The following is a 21,924-nucleotide window of genomic DNA, read 5'->3' as shown; positions in this document are numbered from 1 at the left end:
TATTTTTTTATTGATGGGGAAAGTAATAACCCCCCCTTTTTTTTACAAAATCAATAGGAATCTTTCGTATATTTCGTATATATATATATTTATTTTATTATTAAATGATATTTTTTACTCATATGGTTTTAAAATCATGTGTATCTTCTTATAATAAAAATGTTAAACCATTGATCATTAATTTTTAACATAATAATTTTAATAGTTTTAGTCATTTATTGTCGTTTTTAAAAATTCAAAATATAACATATACGAAAAAATCTAAATTTTACTTTTATAGCTAATTTGATTGTTTAATTTATTTTAATAATATAAAATTAAACAAAAAATGATGGAGGAGATATAAATTGTTATCAAATCTTTATTATTAAAATCATTAATTGTCATATATATATATTAGTCATTTATGGTAATTCCGTCGGTTTTATTTATGGAAAGCAAATAGCATATCATATCATTATATCATATAGTTTGACCAACTTATGTATCTAACAACATATAAAAATCGAATGTGGACCTACTTATTTTTCAATTGAATGTAATTGACTACCTAATTGAGTGCCACCTATGCATTGAGGCCTCTTTTAATTAATACAAAATTGAAGTTATATCTTTTCAAATGTTCCTCAATTAATATATAAGGGATTTGTGTTATTTTATGTGTAATGCTATATTTTATATAAATAAAATAGTTGCTAAAAAAAAATATAAGAAAAAGTGCAAGTTATGTGTGTGTTCCAAAGTATTGTTTATTGGGCTTTTAATCGAAACTAACATAAGCCTTTTTAAAATACATATAAACAAAAATAATATAGTATGGGCCTTATATGTGACCTTTTCTTTTAAATAACCATTGGGCTTTAAACTTTTTGCATCTACCCTTTTGGATAAAAGTAAAACTACTGTTCTGTCTGAACCGGATCCGACAGGATCCACCCATTCACACTTCGCACGTGTTAACATAATTCTCGGACAAAACCCTAGTCTCAACGCCACCTGTTCCGTCTCATCCCAAACGCTCACAATCTTGCCAGCCATGGCGTCAGCTACTCACCTCCTCTCCCAACCTTCATCATCTCTCCGAAGAAACCTAAACCAATACCAATCGAACCGATCTCCCCTCTCCAGAATCCCGGTCCTGTCTCTCAAGTCAACCTTGAAGCCACTGCAACGCCTCTCCGTCAAAGCCGCCGCATCATCCCCAAACTCTGTCAAAACCGCGACGAAGGGATCGGACGATCAGTCCGCGTTCAACCATTGTTTCAAGAAACAGTCAGATGGGTTTCTCTATTGCGAGGGGACTAAAGTTGAGGAGATCATGGAGAGCGTCGAGAGAAGACCTTTTTACTTGTATAGCAAGCCTCAGATCACTAGAAACGTCGAGGCTTACAAAGAGGCCTTGGAAGGTGTGAGTTCCGTCATTGGCTACGCTATTAAGGCTAATAACAATCTCAAGATTTTGGAGCATTTGAGGAGTTTGGGATGTGGTGCTGTCCTCGTTAGTGGAAATGAGCTCAGGCTTGCTCTTCGTGCTGGTTTTGATCCCACAAAGTATGTTTATTTTCTTAAACCCATTGATGTATATCCGTTTTAGCTTGAATCACACAATTAAACACCAATTTGGAGAGCTTAGAATTTGGATTCAGTAGGTTGATGGAGTCAGAATATGAGAAGATTGATATGCTTTGTTTGATTTCGTCTAGTGGTGCTTTATTAGTTGTTGTCTTGTTGACTATGTTCTTGGTTTATATAATGTATAGGTGTATCTTTAATGGAAATGGGAAGCTGTTGGAGGATTTAGTTCTCGCTGCTCAAGCAGGTGTTTTCGTGAACGTTGATAGTGAATTCGACTTGGATAATATAGTGGAAGCTTCAAGAATATCTGGTAAACAGGTCAATGTTCTCCTGCGTATCAATCCTGATGTTGATCCTCAGGTATGGTTTTGTTCTAGTTTTCTTTTATTACATCATAGTTTCTACATAGAATTGATATGACATATGTGTGAGCTGTTTCTGTTTGTTACATTACGTCAGGTGCATCCATATGTAGCTACTGGGAACAAGAACTCGAAGTTTGGTATCAGGAACGAGAAGCTTCAGTGGTTTCTCGATGAGGTGAAGGCACATCCCAATGAGCTTAAGCTTGTTGGAGCTCATTGCCATCTAGGCTCTACCATTACTAAGGTTTGGTCCGATTAATAGTACTTCATAATGATAAATGTTCTTGCTTTAATATGGATTGCTCTCTGTTGTTTATTCCAGGTGGATATATTCAGAGATGCTGCGGTACTCATGGTGGAATACATTGATGAGATCAGGCGTCAAGGCTTTGAAGTTAGCTACTTGAACATTGGTGGTGGCTTAGGGATAGATTATTACCATGCCGGAGCTATTCTTCCTACACCAATGGATCTCATCAACACCGTAAGAACAACATCCAACACTATCTGATCTCAAAAGTCTAGATTTGGTAGAATCCTTACAATCCTTTGATGTGTTTCCAGGTGAGAGAGCTTGTTCTGTCACGTGGACTGAATCTAATAATAGAGCCAGGGAGGTCGCTGATTGCAAACACGTGCTGTTTCGTCAACCATGTGACCGGTGTGAAGACGAATGGAACTAAAAACTTTATAGTGATCGATGGAAGTATGGCTGAGCTAATCCGTCCTAGTCTTTATGATGCATATCAGGTAAATGCTACAAATTGCTTTTAGCCCCCTTGGAGTTGTAGCTAAACATCTTCTTGGTCTTGTTTCTTGTAACAACAAAAGCATATTGAGTTGGTCTCTCCTACACCACCTGAAGCAGAGGTTTCCAAGTTCGATGTAGTGGGTCCTGTTTGTGAATCTGCTGATTTCCTGGGCAAAGATAGAGAGCTTCCTACTCCTCCAAAGGTGAGAACAAGGATCTGGTTCTGTTTGAAAGCTCTTAAGTTATGTGGAATGTAAATGAGTTAATGCTATTTGTGTCACAGGGAGCTGGTCTTGTGGTTCATGATGCTGGTGCATACTGTATGAGCATGGCTTCCACTTACAATCTTAAGATGCGTCCTCCAGAATACTGGGTAAAACAATCTATAAGATCCTATAAGAAACTTCCATGATGTGAATGTTAGACAATAGAGTTCTTTCTGTTTGGAGGAAAATTGATGAATGTGTTTGTCCTTTGCAGGTTGAAGATGATGGGTCGATCACTAAGATCAGGCACGCTGAGACATTCGAAGACCATTTGCGTTTCTTTGAAGGTCTATAAACTCTTTGATTTCCTCTGATCATTTGCTTGTCGCTATTTTAGTTTTACTTTATTGATTTTCATAATCATTATTGTAATGCTATTTGCTGTGTTAGATTTTTCATATATTCCCTGTTGTATCCGAAACCTTCAATAAGTTGATGAATAAGAAAAAAAAAAAAGACAATTCAATACAAGAGTGATTTTGTGGGGAGTTTTTTTTTTTTTTTTTTTTTGCTTTTGGTTATTCTTAGTCCAAAGTGAGTCCCTTGTTCAGACACAAAAGACTTGAAAACTAAACTCAGAAGCTAAATCAAAATACCAAATCCGTGTCAAGTTTGCACAGAACAACGATGTCAGTCATGTTAAAGAACAGAACTCAGTGTTGGGTGTCATAATGGTTCAAAATCTATTTAGTAACCTAACAAAATTTGCTGTAAATAGTACTCGAGAAAACCAGCGCCTTGTTCAATGAGAGGAACCATGTCGTACTATTAGCTTGCCGGTTCAATGAGAGGAACCATATAGAAGCAGCTGAACTACAGAGAAAAAGAAAATACTCGAGGGAAAAAAAAACTCTACTGATTTGCTAAAACTTCTAAAACTTTTTTTTTCTAGTATGTCTACCTCTCTTTTCAGAATTGCCCTTCAACCAACATCCTTTTCCATCTGCTTTACTCTTTTTTGTGCACTTTTCATTTGCTTTACTTATTTTCCATTTTTGGATAGGATCGAGAGAAAAAAAACTGGACTGGATTTATACCTCACTTCTCAGTGATTATGTTAAAACGTCTGCATTCCTAGTTTATATGTTTCTTTTTCTAGTGTCTATATGCGGCAACAAATCTGCAGAAACATGCATGACATGAAACAACATACCTCTATTCTACAGTAATCCAACTTATAGAAACAAATAAAATGAAATTAAAGAGTAAAGACCATCCTATATAATAGTATATACGACTAAATAGAATACTTAACTAGCTGAGTTTCTGATACTAGATTTAAGTCAAATAAAAGAATCTTGTACTGTACAAAGAATCTTGTACACTTTAAAAGTTTTAAATATTCTTTATTTAGAGAAAAGTCATAATTAGTAATCTAATAATTATAACTGTAAGAGTAAAACCAGAAAGCTAATAGTACGACATGGTTCCTCTCATTGAACCGGCGATGCCGTCAGCCGTCACCATTTCCCGGCCAAACTCCCCCCCAAATGCATGGGTTTTATTGAGTAATGAAAAAACTATCAAGCTACTAATAAAAATATTTAAAAGTACGAGGGCACATAGTTGCAAATTCTCACCCCTTACGTATAGTCGACTCTCATTCATTACCAGAAAATATTTTACTTTTTATTTCGCAAGGAGAGAGAGAGAAGAAGACGAAGAAAGAAAAAATCGTTTTGATCGGAGGTACTCTTCTTTCTCCGATCAGCTTCACTGTCTCTAGGGTTTTTTTTTTGTGTGTTCTCTCTCCGTTTCTTCTTCTTAGCTCGAGTCTTCTCGGATAGAATCTGAGTGTGGAAGCTTCGTTGCTGAGAATTTTGCGATTTAATCGTCGTTTTTTTCAGTCAAAGCTTTATTTTTTTTCAGACAGAAACTAAACTAGCCTTTTGTATCTTCTAGTATTACCTGTTCTGTTTCTGTAAGAAAACCCAATAAAATTCCTGAATTCGATTTCGTGGGTTTTGGGTTTCCGGTTCGGTTCTGTGGGATAGAATATTGATTTCTGTCACTTTCCACGAGCGGGAGATTTCGAATTTGCCTCTTTTGGGCTCCAAAGTTTAAATCTTTGACCCTTTTTATTCTATACTTGTGATTTCATCTAGGGCTTGCTCCTCTTTTCTAATCCCAGATCTGTTTTTCTTTCTCCAGAGTCCTATCCTTCTGTTTGAGCTAGCCCCGGTTCATCTCGTTTCGTGGGTTTCTACTGGGCGAAAGACAGTTCCTTTACCAGGTTAGTGCTATAACACAATCCCTCACTGTAAAAGTTTGGATCTTTTAGAACTATAATTGTAGTTGTGTAGTTCTTGAGCATACCTAGTGTTGAGTATGAATCTGAGAGTTTGGATTCTTAGAACTCTAATTGTAGATTGTGTAGTTCTCAGCATTGTGTGTCGAGTATGAATGTGAAAGTTGGGATTTTTAGAACCCTAATTGTAGATTGTGTAGTACTTGAGCATTGTGTGCTGAGAATGAATGTGAAAGTTTGGATTTTTAGATCTCTAATTGTAGCTTGCTTCTTGAGCATTGTGTGTTGAGTATGAATGTGAAAGTTAATCAATTGGGGTAGTTGCATTTGGCTTTGAGTCAGTGTGAGAGAGTTTCTACACTTATACAGTTGATGTTAATAGGTTGTTGTAATGGAAGACGATGGCTCTGCTTCTTCCTCTTCTTCTCGAGATTTGGATGCACAGAACCGTTATGATCGATTGCTTGCTCTAAATGCAAGTCCCGTTGATTCAAATTGTAACTTGGATTCGGTTTCTGCTATTTATCTAGCGATGACGAGCTCGAAGCTGGAGTGCGTCGACGAGCGTGGCCAAGACTCTCTTATAACCTCCGTATGCAACATGGAGGACGAAGAAGAGGATGAGGAGGAGCTCGACGAGTTCGATCCTTATCTCTTCATCAAAAACTTGCCCCACTTGTCCTCCGTTGTCCCTACTTTCAGACCCATCTTGCTTCCTAAACAGACCCGAAGCTGCCCTCCCATCTCTCTAGTCCTTGACCTCGACGGTAACGCTACTCAACAAGCACTTGATGTGATCCATATAAGAGTTTGTTATATCTTTTGTTTGATTTGCGACAGAAACGCTTGTGCACTCTACTCTAGAACCGTGTGACGAGGTGGACTTCACATTCCCTGTGCATTTCAACGAAGAAGAGCATACGGTCTACGTGCGGTGCCGTCCTCACCTACAAGAGTTTATGGAGAGAGTGTCCCGTCTTTTCGAGATCATTATTTTCACAGCTAGCCAGAGTATCTACGCCGAGCAGCTTCTGAATGTGCTTGACCCCAAGAGGAAGCTCTTTCGCCATAGAGTGTACCGTGACTCGTGTGTTTTCTTTGACGGTAACTACCTTAAGGATTTGTCCGTCCTTGGACGTGACTTGTCTCGTGTCATCATCGTCGATAACTCCCCACAGGTATCATATTGCATAGTCTCATTAGTATATATTTTTATGAGGAATCTTCTCTGTGGTTATTCTTTGTGTGTAATTTTATATAGGCATTTGGGTTTCAAGTGGAGAACGGTGTGCCAATAGAGAGCTGGTTTAACGACCCTTCAGATAAAGAGCTCCTCCACTTGCTGCCGTTTCTTGAAAGCTTAATAGGAGCTGAAGATGTGAGGCCGATGATCGCCAAGAAGTTCAATCTAAAGGAGAAGATTGAGGCAGCTGTAGATGCACCTGAGTATCCTGCTGAGGCAGGTGATCCTTTCGAAAGGTAAAGTCTTTTCAAAAGGCAGAATCTGGCATAAAAGCTACACAAAGGAGAAGACTTGCTCTTTGGGAGAATGCTGTGGAAAGTTTCTCTTCTTTTGAGGTTGGAGGGATTAGAAGTTGGAAGATATATTATATTATATATCAAATGTTGTTTTCTTATTAGTTTAAAGAACCTTGGTATACAAGAAGAAGTCACAGAATAATTATTATAATTTTTTTTAATATATTTTTGAATAATTGTGACATAGTCTCCAGTAGAAGCTATTCTTACCAAATGGAGATTACTTGTGAAGAGGAAGAGTGATAGTGCGCGTGTTAGTAGAATTTGCTAACTTTACGCAGATGTCGGCGCACGTTAAGCTGAGTTATATTTATCCATTTATTTTATTGATAATAATTATTTAAAAAAAAAACAAAAATAGCGGAAAAAGACTAGAGAGATAAACTGGATTTTTTTAGAGAGAGAAAGAGAGATTCGATCAGTCCATCGTTCGTTGACGATCGATGCCGAAGATGAAGCATCTTCTCCGTAAGCTCCACATCGGAGGAAGTAGCAGTAACGGATTCGGAGACCATCATCACAGGCTAGACGAATCGACTCGACCAATGATCGATCCCACATCTATTCGTAGCTCTAGCCCTAGCCCAGCTTCCACTCCCTCCGTCTCTTCGTCATCAGGTTTCGGTAACGCCGCCGCGACAATGCCGAGGCTGGAACCGTTTGAGCCTGCGGGGCGTGATCTGGCGGCGGCTGTGGACGGTATCGATTTTAGTTTGATGGAGGAGGAGTATCAAGTCCAGCTAGCTATGGCGATCAGCGTTTCTGATCCCGATCCGAGAGAGAATGCAGATACGGCTCAGCTTGATGCAGCTAAGCGGATTAGCCTTGGCGTTAAGGCTCCGGTCACTAACGCTGACTCCGCCGTTGACTTTTTGTCGCTTCGCTATTGGGTATATACACTATATAAATTGACTAATTGTTAGATTAATTTGTCTAGAGAGTCTGGTGGTTTAGAGAAATTAGGGTTTTGCTGTAATTGATCACTGTGTATCATGCCATTTTGTAGGGACATACTATATACTGTACATTGACTAATTATTAGATTAATTTTGTCTAATGGAGTTTAGGCCTTTAGGGTTAAGAGAAGTTAGGATTCTGCTGTAGTTGATCACTCTTACTGCTTGGACTTAAGCTGGTGTTTACTTTTCTTGTTTTTTTTGTAGGGACATAAGGTTATTAACTATGACCAGAAAGTCAGGGATGGTTTTTACGATGTGTATGGGGTTACATCCAATTCTCTTTCACAAGGGAAGATGCCACTTCTCGTGGATCTTCAAGCCATCTCTGTTTCAGACAATGTTGATTATGAGGTGGTTTTGGTGAACCGGTTGCTTGATCCTGAACTTCAAGAGCTAGAGAGGAGAGCATCCGCTTTGTCTTTGGAATGTCCAGACTTTGCTCGTGGCCAGGTGTCAAGTGATTTGACTCAGAAGATTGCGGATATAGTTGTAGAGCAGATGGGTGGCCCAGTTGAGAATGCGGATGAAGCGTTGAGAAGGTGGATGCATCGAAGCTATGAACTCAGGAATTCTTTGAACACCACTGTTATTCCACTTGGACGAGTTAATTTTGGTCTTGCACGTCACAGGGCTTTGCTATTCAAGGTTATAACAATTTGTTTTTACTTGTTACTAGCTTTGGTCTTAGTTATTTTATTTTGATCACTGCTATAGGATACAGGGTGAAGCTAAATAGTTATCTTTTCTTTTTTTCTAGGTGCTTGCTGATAGGATTGATCTCCCGTGCATGCTGGTAAAAGGCAGCTATTACACTGGAACTGACGATGGGGCTGTGAACTTGATTAAACTAGACAACAAAAGGTATTCATTGACTGTTGTAGTCCAACTTGATTAAAAGTAAGGGATGGTTTTTATGTTATGATTCTAGCTTCCTGATATTGGGCTCAGTTTTTATGTGATGGTACTGATATTTTGCAGAGCCCTAATTCAATCTTTACATTGCAGTGAATACATTATTGATTTAATGGGTGCTCCGGGTGCTCTGATTCCTTCGGAAGTTCCAAGTAGTTTTCTTCCAGTTTCTGGCACTGATACGAGAGTATTTCCTGATGATCTGGACACGTTGCAACATTCTTGCCCTGTACCTGAGAAAGAAATTGAAACGCCAGCATTTTCAGTTTTGGAGGAAACAGATTCCAGATATTCTGGTATTGTGGCAAACTTGTTTAATGGAAGCCATGAAGAAAACAGAGACAGATGTGCTGTTGAAAAGCATCAGACTGAGAGGTTTGAGCATGATTTTGGAAAGCTAATGCAATCACAGCAGATATCTGGCGAAAACTTGCCGCCGTTTTCTGGGAAACCGACTTGTGCACAGAAAGTAAAAGTCAAGAATGTCTCAAAGTATGTCATAAGTGCAGCAAAGAACCCTGAATTTGCGCAGAAATTACATGCTGTCTTGTTAGAAAGTGGTGCATCACCTCCCCCAGATTTGTTTATGGATGTTAATCCACAGAACTTGAGGGAGAAGAGTTTTCTTCAAGACTTCTGGCAAGAAAGTAGCAATGCTATGAATTCTGCTGTTCCACGCAACCCAGAAAAGGTAATTTTAGGATACACTTCCTTTTACTAAATTAGCACAAGTTTCTTTTAATTCTCTCCCACCTGCACACTTGATTTATCTTAAAAATCTGAAGTCTTTGTTTATTTCCATCCACGCTGAATAGGTCGGAGATCAGTTAGCTGAACAAATGAGAGAATCTGAAAGGAACCCCACAGCACTGCAACTGTCAGCTGTTTGTACTTCAGGGGAGGTCGATTTTTCAATGAAGAAAAACTTTGATGTGGATAATATGGGTAAAGTTTCTTCACCGGAAAAGATGGAGATCGGCACTGCTGATGGCGAGCCTTCTGTTTCTGACAGTCATGAACAAGGAATTAATCCATTTCTTGGCGAGGCTGCAAAATGGGAAATTATGTGGGAAGATCTTCAGATTGGCGAGCGGATTGGTATTGGTAAGGTTTGGTCTATCAAACATTAGATTTCCATAGAAGCTTACAAACTCTCTATACCCTGTAGTGGTATCCGTGAGGAACTTTTGATGACCCTTGATACTTAGGAATTGTCTTCTAGCCTTATGCTTGTAGCTAAAATCTAAACACCAATGATTTTCAGTATGGTCTACTAAACTAGCCCTTAGTATCCCGGATTACAAGATCTAATGTGCTCCTTCTCGGTGTTGTTTTTATTGCAGGTTCATATGGAGAAGTTTATCGTGCAGAGTGGAATGGAACTGTGAGTTATGTTTCGGAGGCTTAATCCACTAATTCTTAGAAATGAGGCTTAGTCTGCGCTTTCTAAAACCCGGGGATTGCTATCTTACACATGGATTTCTTGGACTGATTTGTGTTTCTAATTTCAGGAAGTGGCTGTTAAGAAGTTTCTGGACCAAGATTTCTCTGGTGATGCATTGACACAGTTCAGATCTGAAGTAACTCCAGATCTTTTAATCATAGACATATATGTTTCTGTAGAGTTACTTGCAATCTATTTAATCATAAATGTTTTATTTTGTTCCGATAGATTGAAATAATGTTGAGGTTGCGGCATCCAAATGTTGTTCTTTTCATGGGAGCAGTTACTCGGCCGCCAAATTTTTCCATTTTGACAGAGTTTCTACCCAGGTTAATCCTCATGCTCTTCTTTTTAAAATTCCTGAATGGACCACGTGGACTGCTAGTTGATTTCTGGTCCTCTTTTGTACATAAACTAATGGGTTAGACTTTCATGATACTATGCAGAGGGAGTTTGTATAGATTACTCCATCGACCAAATCATCAGCTTGATGAGAAGAGACGAATGCGGATGGCACTTGATGTGGTAAGCATGAGTTTCATTGTTTGAATAAAAGGCTCTAGGCGTTACTGCTATATTGCCAAAGTTCACCTAAACACTTGCCCTCTATGTGATTGTATTGCAGGCAAAGGGGATGAACTACTTGCACACCAGCCACCCAACTGTAGTACATAGGGATTTGAAATCTCCAAACCTTCTTGTTGATAAAAATTGGGTCGTGAAGGTTTGTGATTTTGGATTGTCACGCATGAAACATCACACGTATTTGTCCTCAAAATCAACTGCAGGAACGGTCAGTTACTAACTCTAATGGAACCATTCCTTATTTCTCTGAATCATAAATCTCTGTGGCAAAGTTAAACGTAGCAACTTACTAGATAAAATACCCTGCTAATGGCTGTGCAGCCCGAGTGGATGGCTCCAGAAGTGTTGAGGAATGAACCAGCTAATGAAAAGTGAGTGAAATTTTATTTACGAGAATCATATACATGTTAGTACAGAAGTATTGAGTGGTGTGCTTGCGCAGATGTGACGTGTACAGCTTTGGTGTTATATTGTGGGAGCTAGCTACATCACGCATACCCTGGAAAGGTTTAAACCCGATGCAAGTCGTTGGAGCTGTGGGATTCCAAAATCGTCGCCTTGAAATCACAGATGATATTGATCCAACCGTTGCACAGATAATCCGTGATTGTTGGCAAACGTAAGTCCACTTCCTCACTCTAAAATCCTTAAAATCTAGCAAGTAGCTGTATGATAGTATGAATCCATGTTCTGAAGATAGCTCCGAACCTTATGTTCAGCTAGCTTGAGTGGTAAAAGAAATTTCCATAGAAATGGGTCAGTGTTTAGGTTTTGATTGGAATCATCATCTGTTAGCATGCATTTGGGTGGAGTAAGCTATAAGGTGTGAGATTATTTATTTTATTTTGTGTGAAGGGAACCGCATTTACGGCCATCGTTTACGCAACTGATGCGAAGTCTGAAGCGGCTACAGGGTCTAAACAAAAGCAAGAGAGGGAACACAAGTGAAAGTTTGATGTAAAGATATTTTTAGACAGAAGCTGGTTACATCACCTGGTCTGGTTCAAAGAGCCAAATGGGTGGAGGAGTGCCATTTTTTTTTCCTTTTGCTTTTGCTCTTTTACGGTCAGATGATGAAAGATTGTGGGGTTTAGGGAAAAGCTTGTGGAGTTCAATCGAAGTGGGAGCTCAACAACAAACAAACAAACAAACAAATCCCTATTACAACCCCTTTGTAACTAGTACTACTATTATTATTGTTGTTGTTACTTGTAACAACAAAAATTAGGAGAATGAACAGAAGAAAAAAAGGAAGAAAAGAATACAAGTAAGCCTACCGAGTTCTTTTTTTTTTCTTTTTGGTTTGTGATTTGCCCCCAAAATCTGGTAAATGTAAGAAAAAACATGTGGGGGTTATTGTAAGAGCTTTTTTTACATAAGCTCTGCTAACTCTTGTAAAAGTTAAAATGAAAGTGTAAAAAAAAGATGAAGATATGACCTTCAAAAGAAACAGAGAAACGTTTGATCTGTTTATGTTTATGTAAATTTTCTTTAATCTCACACTTGAACATTGCTAACAGATTCTGAGTGAGTGGCATGGTGAGATTCAGCAACTATTATTTGAACACATTTTTTAATCTTTTTATTATGTAAAAGAGAAGTTGGATTCTGAAAGCTCAATATAATAAAGGAGAGAAGCATACACTTGAAATTGAAAAATTAAATTTTTTGTAAGTAAAAAGAAAAACAAAAGCTGCGATGGCTGCTGCGACGGTGCTCCGCCATTTCACGCCAATCTCATCCTCCCTCAAACCGCCGTCTCGCCACCACCGCCGATTCCTCCACCACAGCTTATCCCCCAAACTACCCTTACACTCTCCCCCTTCTCTCCTCAAATTCGGCGCCGAAAACTCCGAGCCCCAACCTCCACCGTCTCTCCCGGAGACCGATTGTCCTGTCCCGCCGGAACAGCAGCCGATCAACGAGTACCAATCCCTCTCCTCCTCTTTCCCTTTCTCCTGGGCCTCGGGAGACCTAGTCGAGTACTCTTCTAGGCTCTTCCTCACCGGCGCTTCTTTCGCGTTTTTCGTCGGGTTGCCCGTCTCCTGGTTCGGATCCGTCGGACCCGAGTACGAGCCCGTCAAGAGGATACTCGCCGCAAGCTCCAGCGGGATCTTCGTCGTCACGCTCGCTGTCGTGCGGATGTATCTCGGTTGGGCTTATGTCGGAAACCGTCTCCTCAGCGCCACCGTCGAGTGTATGTTTCTTAAAAAAAAACACTCTTTTTGGTGTCTGAAAATTAGCGAAACAACATGTGATCATGTCTGAAAAATATGAAAAACCTCTTCTTGCAGTAGTGTTTCGATTGTGTTCTTCATTGTTGTCTTGTAATGAATCTGGGTTTAATGTTATCTCGTTGCAGATGAAGAAACTGGGTGGTATGATGGTCAGGTTAAGATCATGTCTCTCTCTCTGTATGTTGGTTAAGCTCTGTGTAGAAGAAGACATCATTTGTGTTGGTTTATACTTATATACAGGTATGGGTGAAAACACCTCAAGTCTTGGCACGTGACCGTCTTCTTGGTTCTTTCTCGGTACAGCTATGATCATATATAAACTATACTATTTAGTATCGCGTGTGAGATCTGTTGATTTTGTTTTTTTTGTTTTTTTATGTTTGTGGTTTGGTCTCTTAGGTGAAACCAGTCCTTACCAGATTGAAAAACACGCTAGTGGTTCTCGGGTTATCGCTCATTCTTGTCGTGAACCTTGGTAATTCTCCGATCGCGTCATCTTACAAGACGTATAAGGACCCTAGGGATAGATCTTCGATGCCAATCCCAGGAGCCTACAATGATGAAACAGCAAGAACGTTTGAACCAGAAGCTTTCTGCGGGGAACCTTCTTCAGATGAACCTTCTTCAGATGAACCGTCTTCAGATCTTCTGTAAAAATCTCTTAATCTTAAATACAAGTACAAGACTTGTCATAGTAAATATATCTTGTACATTCTTGTATATTGTCTCTTGATAAATCAAAACTCATTAATTACTAGGTTTCGAAATTAGCAATATCAGTTGTTAGACAAGGTCGGTTCATGGATACTGAAACATTGATACTTTCATCTCTGAAACTCTTTGCTTGCCTCCACATAATATCAGTATATCACCAAGATACTTTTCATAATATCTGCCTGGTTGTCATGTACCAAAATACTTTTCATAATTTCAAATTATGAATCTTTTTTTTTTTCTCAAATTATGAATCTAAGAGCTTAAATTAGCAAATGCATTTTGTGCTTCTAGAATGAGTTTCGGTGAGTCAATCAGATAACTAACAAATTGATAATAAACAACTGAGTCAAACATAACAAGATTAGTATTTAATAACAAACAATCATTTTATCTTATAAATCACAATTACACACCCATTTCTATTATTGTCAAACCGCATCAATAAAAACTAGTGTCTCGTCTCCATTCTACCTTACATTCAACCAACACCTGAGAGGGAGAAAGGAGGATCTAAAACAAGAATCCGCTATAAAGAAAAAGAAAAAAATGAAAACCCTAATAATATGGTGCCTTGTCTCTCAAGCAATCATCCTAACGTGCAACTCAGCCGGCTCAGGAAGAGGAGACGTCGATTTCACCATAGTCATAAAAAACGAAATGCACCACTTCAAAAAACCAGCGGTTTTCTACCATTGCACATCGAAAAAGAAAGACATGGGGTGGCACAGATCGGTCCCGTCGACAGAGTATCATTGGAGCTTCAAAGTCCCCAAGTTCGGTAACGGCGTGATGATCCACAAATGTGAGTTCAGGTCGAGGCTAGGAACAGCGAATATTGAGATTGACACGTTGTCTACGACAGCGATTCTGTGTGACGGGCATATATGCGAATACGCGGTTAGACGTAACGGGATTTATTTTATTGGATACGAGTTGTATTATCCGTTTGGAGTGTTTATAGAATTGTCGAGGCCCGTGGAGAAGCTAGTCGAGCCGTGGACGCCTTGGTCGCCGCAACAGCTCAAAGCTTTGCACCGCAGCAAGGACTACCATCATTGATCAATACATATATTGACTACTACATCAAATATTGTTGATTATGGAATATGACTTAAATCTCGGTGCACCAGTAAAAAAAAAAAGCATCGGTTGAACTAGATGAAATTTAGTAGATAAGAAAGTTGTCCGAAAGGAAAAAAAAAATCTGAAAGTTCGTAAATTATTCATTTACATAATCAATATACAAATCACATAGGACACTCATTTTTTTTCGCAATTGTGTTCTTTCTAAGTTTTCTTAATTTTTCGTGTTTGATTTGCATTTGTTCACTAACAAAAAATGATCATATATGTATATGAAAACAAGATAACAAGATGCAGAGTTCAGAAAGAAACATGTTTTGTTTCTTTCCCTTTATGTAAACTTGGCAACTTTGAGATCATTACACAATCAACTCCAACAGCAGGAAGAGTTATGTTATTAATTTGTTTTTTTTTTTTTGGCTTAAGCTCCATATTTTGGGGCCTTCCAGAGTTTGAAAGCAACTTCATGGATGAACCGATCAGCTGGTATAACAAGATTTCCAGAGAGCTACAATGAAGAAAAAAAAGAGAAACACAAAAAACTCTTCAGACAAGCCATGTACTATATTATTACAGAGGAACTTGCATAACGTTGAAGCCATATATACCTTTCTGAGAGCTTCAAATGATAATGTATCAACTAAGTCTCTCCGAGTCACCCCATCTTGCCATTGAGCTACCAACATAGGGCAGTAGTCTCTGTAGGTTGAACCAAACTCAGTCATGAACAAAAAAAAACAGTAACTAACTTTCAAAAGCGTTCTTAATCAAATACTTACCGAACATCATCACGTGTCTTTTCACCACGCATGGTGTAGCTCTGACGCGGGACAAGCCCTGCAAAAGCGTGGTTTAAACCTTCTTGTTGAGTCTTGACAGGAAAAAGTGAAGCATCTTTGTCTGTGACAGAGCCATAGCTGAGAACAACGGAGAGATGCAAGCGAGGAGCAATCTCTGAACCCGGCTGAGCCATTTTCATGATACTACCGATCAAAGAGTCGAGCATTCCCACGTTATCACCATCTATATGCACAAAAACCGAGTCGTACAGGCTCACGTCCAAGCACTTTCCTCCTTCAAATCCAAGCAGCTTTAGTAGTTCAGTTGCTGTGGCATCAGAAGGAGATGAATCACTCTTTTGGTATGTTTCACTGAGTTGTAAGCCAATCAGTTTTCCGAAAGAAGTCAGAGTAGAACTATCCGTGACCAAAGCAGCCTTGAGTCCCATAAACCTGCATCATCATCATCTTCACAATTAATTATTGAAGAGAGTAGAAAAAACTATGGAGATGAGAGAAAAGGTCAAACCTTTGAGACAAAGAAGAGATCTCATGTTCACTTCCCTTAGCTTTAAGGCCACTCTGTTACAATAAAACAAACAAATTATAGGATGTTTAACCTCTAGTGCCTCATGAATACAAGAATGCAAACACATGTGTCAATCAATATACACACTCGTATTGTTGATTATCTGTCGATAAAAAAAAAAAAAAGGTGATTTAACAGAGAGTAAAGAAGTATGTATCTCTCACAACAATAGAATAAGCTTCTGAAGCATCCAGCAAATGGGAGAACTCTCGAACTATCCTCTCCTTCTCTGTTTCTGCAACAATTGAATAACACACCAGCGTGTAAATATTCCAGTAGCAAAATAGCAAAAAGCGCAGGCAATGTAGCACGAGAGAAGATTCAAATGATGCATGAAAAGTCTAAAATGCCATCCTTATCAGAATGGTCTGGATCTCTAATCAAAGGGATCACAAGTGACTCATAAAAATCAAGGTCTGATCCAGCTCAATTCTGATCGACACTAGTCCCAATCAAAGGATCGCCAACACAATCCGAAGAAACTATAGCGATTATGACCGAAACTGTTTGACGAATCAACGAAAGGAAGAGAGAGAGAGAGAGAGAGAGACCTGGAGGTGCATGAGGGAGGCTCAAGAAGCCGCAGCTAGCGACGGAAGCGAGAGAATGAATGTGAGTATGTGACGAGTCGACGACTCGAGCCAAGCCGTCACCGTACAGAACAAGTGCTTTGCTTGGTTTGTCCGCCATTCTTGTCAAAAAGCTCGACGAGAGGAATCGATTGTGGGAGAGAAAGAGAAGGGAATACCAAATTTGATCTCCCGACAAATGTAATACTTATATACAAGTCTTGTAATAATAAAATTTAATAAATATTTTCTCCGCTTCAAAAAATATATATACTAAAAATTTCACACATATTAAAATTTGTTAATTAATTATTTTTACGATTTTTAATCAATTAAAAATTAATAAACATAACTAAAATTTTAAAAAAATTTACAATTTACCAATATTAACTGATAAAGAATCTATTAAAAAAAAAGGTATATTTTTGTATATAATGGATATTTTCCATAAATAATTTATTCAACAGAATGTACAGACAGAACAAACAACAGCTACCACAAAAATTCTCAAAAACATAAAACATCTGTATCCCTGTCTATATCTACAACTTCGATCACATAACACAAAGAGCATCTCAAACTCCAAACCAATGTCTATTTTTACGTAATGTATATATATGTTTGCAATAATTTCTATAGCACAAGAGGAGGAGGCAGAGTGTCATAGCGCGAGTCTTGTCTTAATAGGCTTGAGCTTCAACCCCATGTTTTCAGGGGAGAGAAGCTCGGGCGAGATTCTCGTTGGACTCAAAGGACTTCTTGGGCTTACGCTCTGTGTCGGACGGTACAAACCGTATCCCATCAAAAAGTATTCCATCGGTATTACCATCGCCTGTGGCTGTTCTTCTGTCACCAGTGATCCGCTTCCTTGTACCTCGACTAGTGCGCCGTATCGTCTGTCTAGCTTTGTGGTCATGTGAACGGCTTCAGAGTGGTAAGCTGAGTTTTCGCCGATGAATATTAAAGTTCTGCATTGTAGTTTCCTTAACCCTTCGCTTAGATCCACTCTCCTGTTATTCACACAACACCAAACCAGTGTAAATATAAGATGATATTTTTTCAGGTTATTAATGAAAACAATAGTGAGGAACGATGATAACTACCCGTTGATTGCTTCAAGGTATCTCCATACATTTGTACTCTGCCGCTCGCAAAGCAACTGTATAGTTGAGAGAACACAACATTCAAATTTTAATTTCCAAAAATGTCAGAGACTTGCAAAGAAAAACAAAGGAGAAGAGAAGAAAGGTATTCACTAACTCTTCTGCATTCTTGAACAATATCAGATTCTGGAACTTGAGCATTACCACGAACTTCCTATGATAACATATGTCAAAATCATACTCCCTCCGTTTCATATTGTAAGTAGTTTTAGGGAAATTTTTTTGTTTCAAAATGTAAGTAGTTTTCGTATTTCTAGGTAACTTTTACATTTATTGAATACATTGTGACCAATCAAATTAAATAGACTTATTTTTTAGTGGTTAAATTATATCTAACCTATTTATTATAAAATACTTTTTATAAACATAATAATTTTCTTAATCTTCGCGCTTTTAGCCAAAACTACTTATATTATGAAACGGAGGGAGTATTATTTTTCTGATGCATTATATACAAATGCAAAAAAATATTTACAAGAAACTTTATAGTATTAGTACATGAGAACTGAGATAATACCTTGCTGAAGTACCGTTTTAGTAACAATTCTTTAACCACCCCACACATGCCATAGTAGTAAAGTAAATTAGACATAACCTGCATAAATTATGAAAATATATGATATGAGAATTAGATAATCAAGTTCGTAACCACCAACGAAGATGCCATTGTGAGAAGAAACAAACCTTATTGCACAACCATTCAGACCAAGAAGGCGCTTGGCACAGTGGAGAGACGAGTATTAATCCCAGAACTCTCTGCCTGTACTTCATCTGTTAGAATTAAAGTTTCAAGGAAAATTTAAAAAACTAGATATCAAAAATTATATGCGTAAGAAATGTACTTTTACTATCAGATCATAAATACTTACAGCAAATAAGGTCAGAATGTAAGCTCCTGCCGTGACACCCATACACATTACTGCACCAAGTCTGGATAAGAGCCAATAAGCAATAAAGTAAAAGGAAATTAGAAAATTTTTAAAAAAACAACAACAAGAATATAAGCAGCTTAATAAACTAAACACTCACAAATAAAACTTATGTGAATTTTTACCCGAAATAGTTAAGAACCTCGACTATCTGGTCTGCTAAGTCATCAGCTGAGAGCAAAGGAGCATCAACACCGATCACTGGAGCTCCCAACTGCAATGACTCTTGAAAAAATCGATGCAATAAGGGATATGAATTGCATTATAAAAAGGAATGCCATAGCAGTTAAACATGAGTTACCAACCTCATGGCCAATAGGACTGATGTGATAAATGCAAAAGTTGTGGAGCAACAAGGAACTAGCTTCTGGACAAAACAACAACCCTTGAAAGGAGAACATATCTGCATCAAGACGAACGCAAAATATTACAATCAAGCACCAACTCAAAATATTACAAACAAGCATAACTGAACATAAGTAGCTAGAGATGAAGAATTATAGTGCTTACAATTAAGAGCAACATCAGGATATGTGATAAGAGCAGGTTTATCAGGATCTCCACAAACGGCAACACATACCGGGCCATAGGTAGTCTCCACAAGGTGTTCCTGTGAAATTAGAATTTAATTCAGTGAGCAATTACTCTATGAAATAAATGAATATTGCATAGATTAGGACCACCTTCACCTATAACGTTCATTCCTCTTGTGATATTATTTACTTGATTTAGAAAAAAACAAATAATTTTAAAAATGAGTACCAACGCTTCCCATTAAAATCACATACTCATAACCAGTAGATACGGGTACATCAAAAGGGATCATACAAAAATATTACCATAAGAACCAGAACAATGAGAATAAAAATACAATCCTTAGAATTTTTTTAAAAAAGTGATCCAAGAAGTGTTGTATTATATATGGATTAATAGATCAAATACACACACGTTCCATATAAACTGAGACATGCATTGGAGAAAGACATGAAAAGACCAAACCTAAAGCAGAATCAACGAACCAGATGATCAGACAACACCATTTCGATATTTTACCGACACAGCAAAAGTATCATTCCAGTTTCAGCTCCAAACAATAAAGAAACATCTCCCCAGCCATTGTTTTATTACGAAACGATCCCAGAAAATTGCTAAAACCTCTCATATCATAATCAAAACCAAAGCAGGGGATAATAATAATAAATAAAATCCATATAAATAATGATAAATAATAACTTAAATAAAGCAGCTCAAAGAATGCAGAAAGCAAGAAAAAAAACCAATAAACTACCATTTCTCCTATCGTGTTCATCCCGTAACATAAACCAAACAGAATCCTAAAAGCTCTTAACAGAACACAGAAGCTTGTAAGATCATTTACCTGTCCTCCAAGAGACATTGCCTCCATATCAATGGAGACAGAACCGCTTGAATCCCCCATCTCCCTCTCTCTCTCTCTCTCTCTCTCTCTCTCTCTCTCTCTCTCTCTCTCTCTCTCTCTATCTCCTCTGTATATTTCAAAATAAGCTGAGAGTTTTATCTATCTTTCCATGAACTTCTCTCCTCTCTCTCACCAAAACGATGGCTATCTTCGTTTTTTTCTGTTTATAAATAGAAGACTTGCGACTTAAAATATATTTTAAAAAATTAACAGAAAACTCGTTGCGCGACCCGTACTGAGTCACCGACGGTCGACTCGGGTTTAATGTAGGATGACGGACCAGCTTAAAAATATAAAATCACAGGGGACTAACTAGATACCATGATCAACTTAACCTTGGTTAAGGGACCGACAGTTTTTTATTCCTCTTCTATATTTTACATTTTCACCCCTATATTTTCTTAATCGTTCAAATTGATCCCACGCACTTTTTATTCTACTCTATTAACCCAAAACATGTCGGCGACCTCTTTTTCATACTTTATTTTCTGTTGCTTTCATGGACACCGTATGTGTACCTTATTTATATTTTCATCAGAAAATTAAATAGAACTTTATGAATATGAAGAGTGAGGTTAGAAGAAGAGAGTAAAAACTTTCTCTACGAATGGAGGGGCGATAGTGATTCATATAATAGTAAAGGGGCTAAAATAAAGAAATGTGGTTTTAGAAATAAAAGTCCGCGTACTGTTGACTTTATGACTTAAATTGGTTTTAGACGGGACACGGTGTATCCAGGAGACAGGATGATGAATCCTCAGCCGTTGGATTTAAACTTGTTTTTGTCGTGTTTCCTTTTTATGTTTAGTCTTCTTTCTCCCTATTGTGAAATATGAACACCGTGTGGTTTTGCTATAGTAAAAAACGGGGCCCATTGCATTGGAGAGTGAGAACACACATGTCGTTTTCTTGTCGAGTTGGTATGTGTCATTTGCACCCAACAAGAGCGTGAAACCATAAGTCCCTTTTGCTTAATTATAAATCCGGCTAAAACTTTGAAATTTCCTTTTTCTTTGGTCAAAATTATAATTTTTATTTTCACAATTTTCAAATTTTCTTTATTATAATTCGTTTTCCACATCTGAGCATCATAATTAAGTTGACCATGACATCAAAATAGAAAACAAACAAAGACATTTAATCAGTTTTTAATGATCGGGGAAATATCAGTTTCAAAAAAAAAAAAAATGATCGGGGAAATATTTAAAACCTAAGATTTATTGGGATTCCAGCTTTTAAACATGTAAAAACGTAGTAAATTATTTTAAATTTTTAATAGAAGAATCCGTATCTCTTAAATCAACTTCATTTGATTGACTGATTTATTTCCTTTTTCGGAAACGTAGGATATACATTGACTAATTGATATAGCAAGCACACAATCTTTATTACGGCGTAATAAATACTCATTTATTTTAATCGTGCTAGTTAAACTTCATTGATTTATCAAACGTGTATTGACTTGAATGGTGGTAATGACAAACTCGATGGAAGATTCTCAATCACATTGTGTTGTGCTTATGGCATTTTTTATATACTAGTGTATTCTTATTTTCAAATTATATGATTGATTGCAACGCAACAACTTAAGTCACATTTAAAAGTTTGTTTAATTTAATATTTAGATATCAAAAGGGCGACGAATTCAAAATGAAAAGCTCATTAGTCACCGAATTAATGTACCTATATTTTATTTTCTAAGTAATAATTACATATTAGTGCCATTGCATTCTTAGCATCTATCACCAGCTTTTGTTTTTATATATAGTTCTTTTT

The 21,924-nt window shown here is 37.7% G+C and overlaps 7 protein-coding genes across 10 annotated transcripts; 5 read left to right on the top strand and 2 right to left on the bottom strand.

The window, feature by feature from the left end:
* The first annotated feature begins 950 nt into the window (after positions 1-950).
* Positions 951-3,428, top strand: LOC106336396 (diaminopimelate decarboxylase 2, chloroplastic). The gene is made up of 8 exons (XM_013775224.1): positions 951-1,551; positions 1,761-1,935; positions 2,035-2,184; positions 2,263-2,424; positions 2,505-2,690; positions 2,772-2,894; positions 2,975-3,064; positions 3,172-3,428. The coding sequence occupies exons 1-8, from the start codon at positions 1,037-1,039 to the stop codon at positions 3,250-3,252; spliced, it is 1,482 nt and encodes a 493-aa protein (XP_013630678.1). The 5' UTR covers positions 951-1,036; the 3' UTR covers positions 3,253-3,428.
* A 1,176-nt stretch (positions 3,429-4,604) lies between these two features.
* LOC106329215 (CTD small phosphatase-like protein 2) lies at positions 4,605-6,926 on the top strand. Of its 2 annotated transcripts, none has more exons than XM_013767827.1 (5): positions 4,605-4,646; positions 5,109-5,190; positions 5,736-5,972; positions 6,046-6,383; positions 6,467-6,926. In XM_013767827.1, exons 3-5 carry the CDS (start codon positions 5,738-5,740, stop codon positions 6,686-6,688), a joined length of 795 nt encoding a protein of 264 aa, XP_013623281.1. In that variant the 5' UTR covers positions 4,605-4,646; positions 5,109-5,190; positions 5,736-5,737; the 3' UTR covers positions 6,689-6,926. The 2 variants fall into 2 exon arrangements, with proteins under 2 accessions (XP_013623281.1, XP_013623280.1); XM_013767826.1 differs by having other exon boundaries at positions 5,588-5,972.
* Positions 6,927-7,102: 176 nt separating this feature from the next.
* LOC106335248 (serine/threonine-protein kinase EDR1-like) lies at positions 7,103-12,070 on the top strand. Of its 3 annotated transcripts, none has more exons than XM_013773720.1 (13): positions 7,103-7,634; positions 7,908-8,348; positions 8,461-8,564; positions 8,709-9,306; positions 9,431-9,719; positions 9,959-9,999; positions 10,127-10,195; positions 10,288-10,388; positions 10,506-10,584; positions 10,685-10,852; positions 10,966-11,015; positions 11,087-11,263; positions 11,500-12,070. In XM_013773720.1, exons 1-13 carry the CDS (start codon positions 7,188-7,190, stop codon positions 11,603-11,605), a joined length of 2,670 nt encoding a protein of 889 aa, XP_013629174.1. In that variant the 5' UTR covers positions 7,103-7,187; the 3' UTR covers positions 11,606-12,070. The 3 variants fall into 3 exon arrangements, with proteins under 3 accessions (XP_013629174.1, XP_013629175.1, XP_013629176.1); XM_013773721.1 differs by having other exon boundaries at positions 9,959-10,004; positions 10,127-10,166; XM_013773722.1 differs by having other exon boundaries at positions 9,431-9,724; positions 10,127-10,166.
* Positions 12,071-12,267: 197 nt separating this feature from the next.
* LOC106335250 (uncharacterized protein ycf36) lies at positions 12,268-13,641 on the top strand. Its single transcript, XM_013773723.1, has 4 exons — positions 12,268-12,841; positions 13,007-13,035; positions 13,122-13,178; positions 13,281-13,641. The coding sequence occupies exons 1-4, from the start codon at positions 12,343-12,345 to the stop codon at positions 13,533-13,535; spliced, it is 840 nt and encodes a 279-aa protein (XP_013629177.1). The 5' UTR covers positions 12,268-12,342; the 3' UTR covers positions 13,536-13,641.
* A 398-nt stretch (positions 13,642-14,039) lies between these two features.
* Positions 14,040-14,714, top strand: LOC106329642 (the record flags this gene model as incomplete). Its single annotated transcript, XM_013768327.1, has 1 exon — positions 14,040-14,714. A coding segment is annotated over one exon (618 nt), but the record flags the coding sequence as incomplete, so codon positions are not given.
* A 214-nt stretch (positions 14,715-14,928) lies between these two features.
* LOC106331711 lies at positions 14,929-16,801 on the bottom strand. Its single transcript, XM_013770111.1, has 6 exons — positions 16,601-16,801; positions 16,214-16,284; positions 15,990-16,042; positions 15,461-15,913; positions 15,290-15,380; positions 14,929-15,189 (listed from the first exon to the last, which is right to left on the bottom strand). Exons 1-6 carry the CDS (start codon positions 16,737-16,739, stop codon positions 15,103-15,105), a joined length of 894 nt encoding a protein of 297 aa, XP_013625565.1. The 5' UTR covers positions 16,740-16,801; the 3' UTR covers positions 14,929-15,102.
* Positions 16,802-17,038: 237 nt separating this feature from the next.
* LOC106328687 (pollen-specific protein SF21-like) lies at positions 17,039-20,412 on the bottom strand. Its single transcript, XM_013767179.1, has 10 exons — positions 20,089-20,412; positions 19,221-19,320; positions 19,016-19,113; positions 18,836-18,924; positions 18,651-18,711; positions 18,466-18,552; positions 18,299-18,376; positions 17,879-17,935; positions 17,722-17,777; positions 17,039-17,628 (listed from the first exon to the last, which is right to left on the bottom strand). The coding sequence occupies exons 1-10, from the start codon at positions 20,146-20,148 to the stop codon at positions 17,280-17,282; spliced, it is 1,035 nt and encodes a 344-aa protein (XP_013622633.1). The 5' UTR covers positions 20,149-20,412; the 3' UTR covers positions 17,039-17,279.
* Positions 20,413-21,924: the final 1,512 nt, after the last annotated feature.

Source organism: Brassica oleracea, chromosome C3 (genome assembly GCF_000695525.1).
Source record: "Brassica oleracea var. oleracea cultivar TO1000 chromosome C3, BOL, whole genome shotgun sequence".
NCBI lineage: Eukaryota > Viridiplantae > Streptophyta > Magnoliopsida > Brassicales > Brassicaceae > Brassica > Brassica oleracea.
The sequence above is the reverse complement of the archived record's forward strand: the minus strand, read 5'-3'. Positions and strand labels throughout refer to the sequence as shown.

Bases quoted from the DNA above. Each gene is read 5' to 3' on its own strand.
- LOC106335250 (XM_013773723.1), top strand. From the start codon at position 12,343: ATGGCTGCTGCGACGGTGCTCCGCCATTTCACGCCAATCTCATCCTCC. The intron at 13,036-13,121 runs GTTAAGATCATG...ACTTATATACAG, and splicing joins CTGGGTGGTATGATGGTCAG to GTATGGGTGAAAACACCTCA. The intron at 13,179-13,280 runs GTACAGCTATGA...TTGGTCTCTTAG, and splicing joins GTCTTCTTGGTTCTTTCTCG to GTGAAACCAGTCCTTACCAG.
- LOC106331711 (XM_013770111.1), bottom strand. From the start codon at position 16,739: ATGGCGGACAAACCAAGCAAAGCACTTGTTCTGTACGGTGACGGCTTG. The intron at 15,381-15,460 runs GTAAGTATTTGA...TTCAACCTACAG, and splicing joins AAGACACGTGATGATGTTCG to AGACTACTGCCCTATGTTGG. The intron at 15,190-15,289 runs GTATATATGGCT...TCTTCATTGTAG, and splicing joins CATTTGAAGCTCTCAGAAAG to CTCTCTGGAAATCTTGTTAT.
- LOC106329215 (XM_013767826.1), top strand. From the start codon at position 5,597: ATGGAAGACGATGGCTCTGCTTCTTCCTCTTCTTCTCGAGATTTGGAT. The intron at 5,973-6,045 runs GTAACGCTACTC...GATTTGCGACAG, and splicing joins TCTAGTCCTTGACCTCGACG to AAACGCTTGTGCACTCTACT. The intron at 6,384-6,466 runs GTATCATATTGC...AATTTTATATAG, and splicing joins TCGTCGATAACTCCCCACAG to GCATTTGGGTTTCAAGTGGA.
- LOC106336396 (XM_013775224.1), top strand. From the start codon at position 1,037: ATGGCGTCAGCTACTCACCTCCTCTCCCAACCTTCATCATCTCTCCGA. The intron at 1,552-1,760 runs GTATGTTTATTT...TATAATGTATAG, and splicing joins GCTGGTTTTGATCCCACAAA to GTGTATCTTTAATGGAAATG. The intron at 2,425-2,504 runs GTAAGAACAACA...ATGTGTTTCCAG, and splicing joins CAATGGATCTCATCAACACC to GTGAGAGAGCTTGTTCTGTC.
- LOC106328687 (XM_013767179.1), bottom strand. From the start codon at position 20,148: ATGGGGGATTCAAGCGGTTCTGTCTCCATTGATATGGAGGCAATGTCT. The intron at 19,114-19,220 runs GTAAGCACTATA...GTCTTGATGCAG, and splicing joins TCCTGATGTTGCTCTTAATT to ATATGTTCTCCTTTCAAGGG. The intron at 17,778-17,878 runs GTTAGTGAATAC...TCAACTATACAG, and splicing joins TTGTTCAAGAATGCAGAAGA to TTGCTTTGCGAGCGGCAGAG.
- LOC106335248 (XM_013773720.1), top strand. From the start codon at position 7,188: ATGCCGAAGATGAAGCATCTTCTCCGTAAGCTCCACATCGGAGGAAGT. The intron at 10,000-10,126 runs GTGAGTTATGTT...TTCTAATTTCAG, and splicing joins GTGCAGAGTGGAATGGAACT to GAAGTGGCTGTTAAGAAGTT. The intron at 10,585-10,684 runs GTAAGCATGAGT...ATTGTATTGCAG, and splicing joins TGCGGATGGCACTTGATGTG to GCAAAGGGGATGAACTACTT.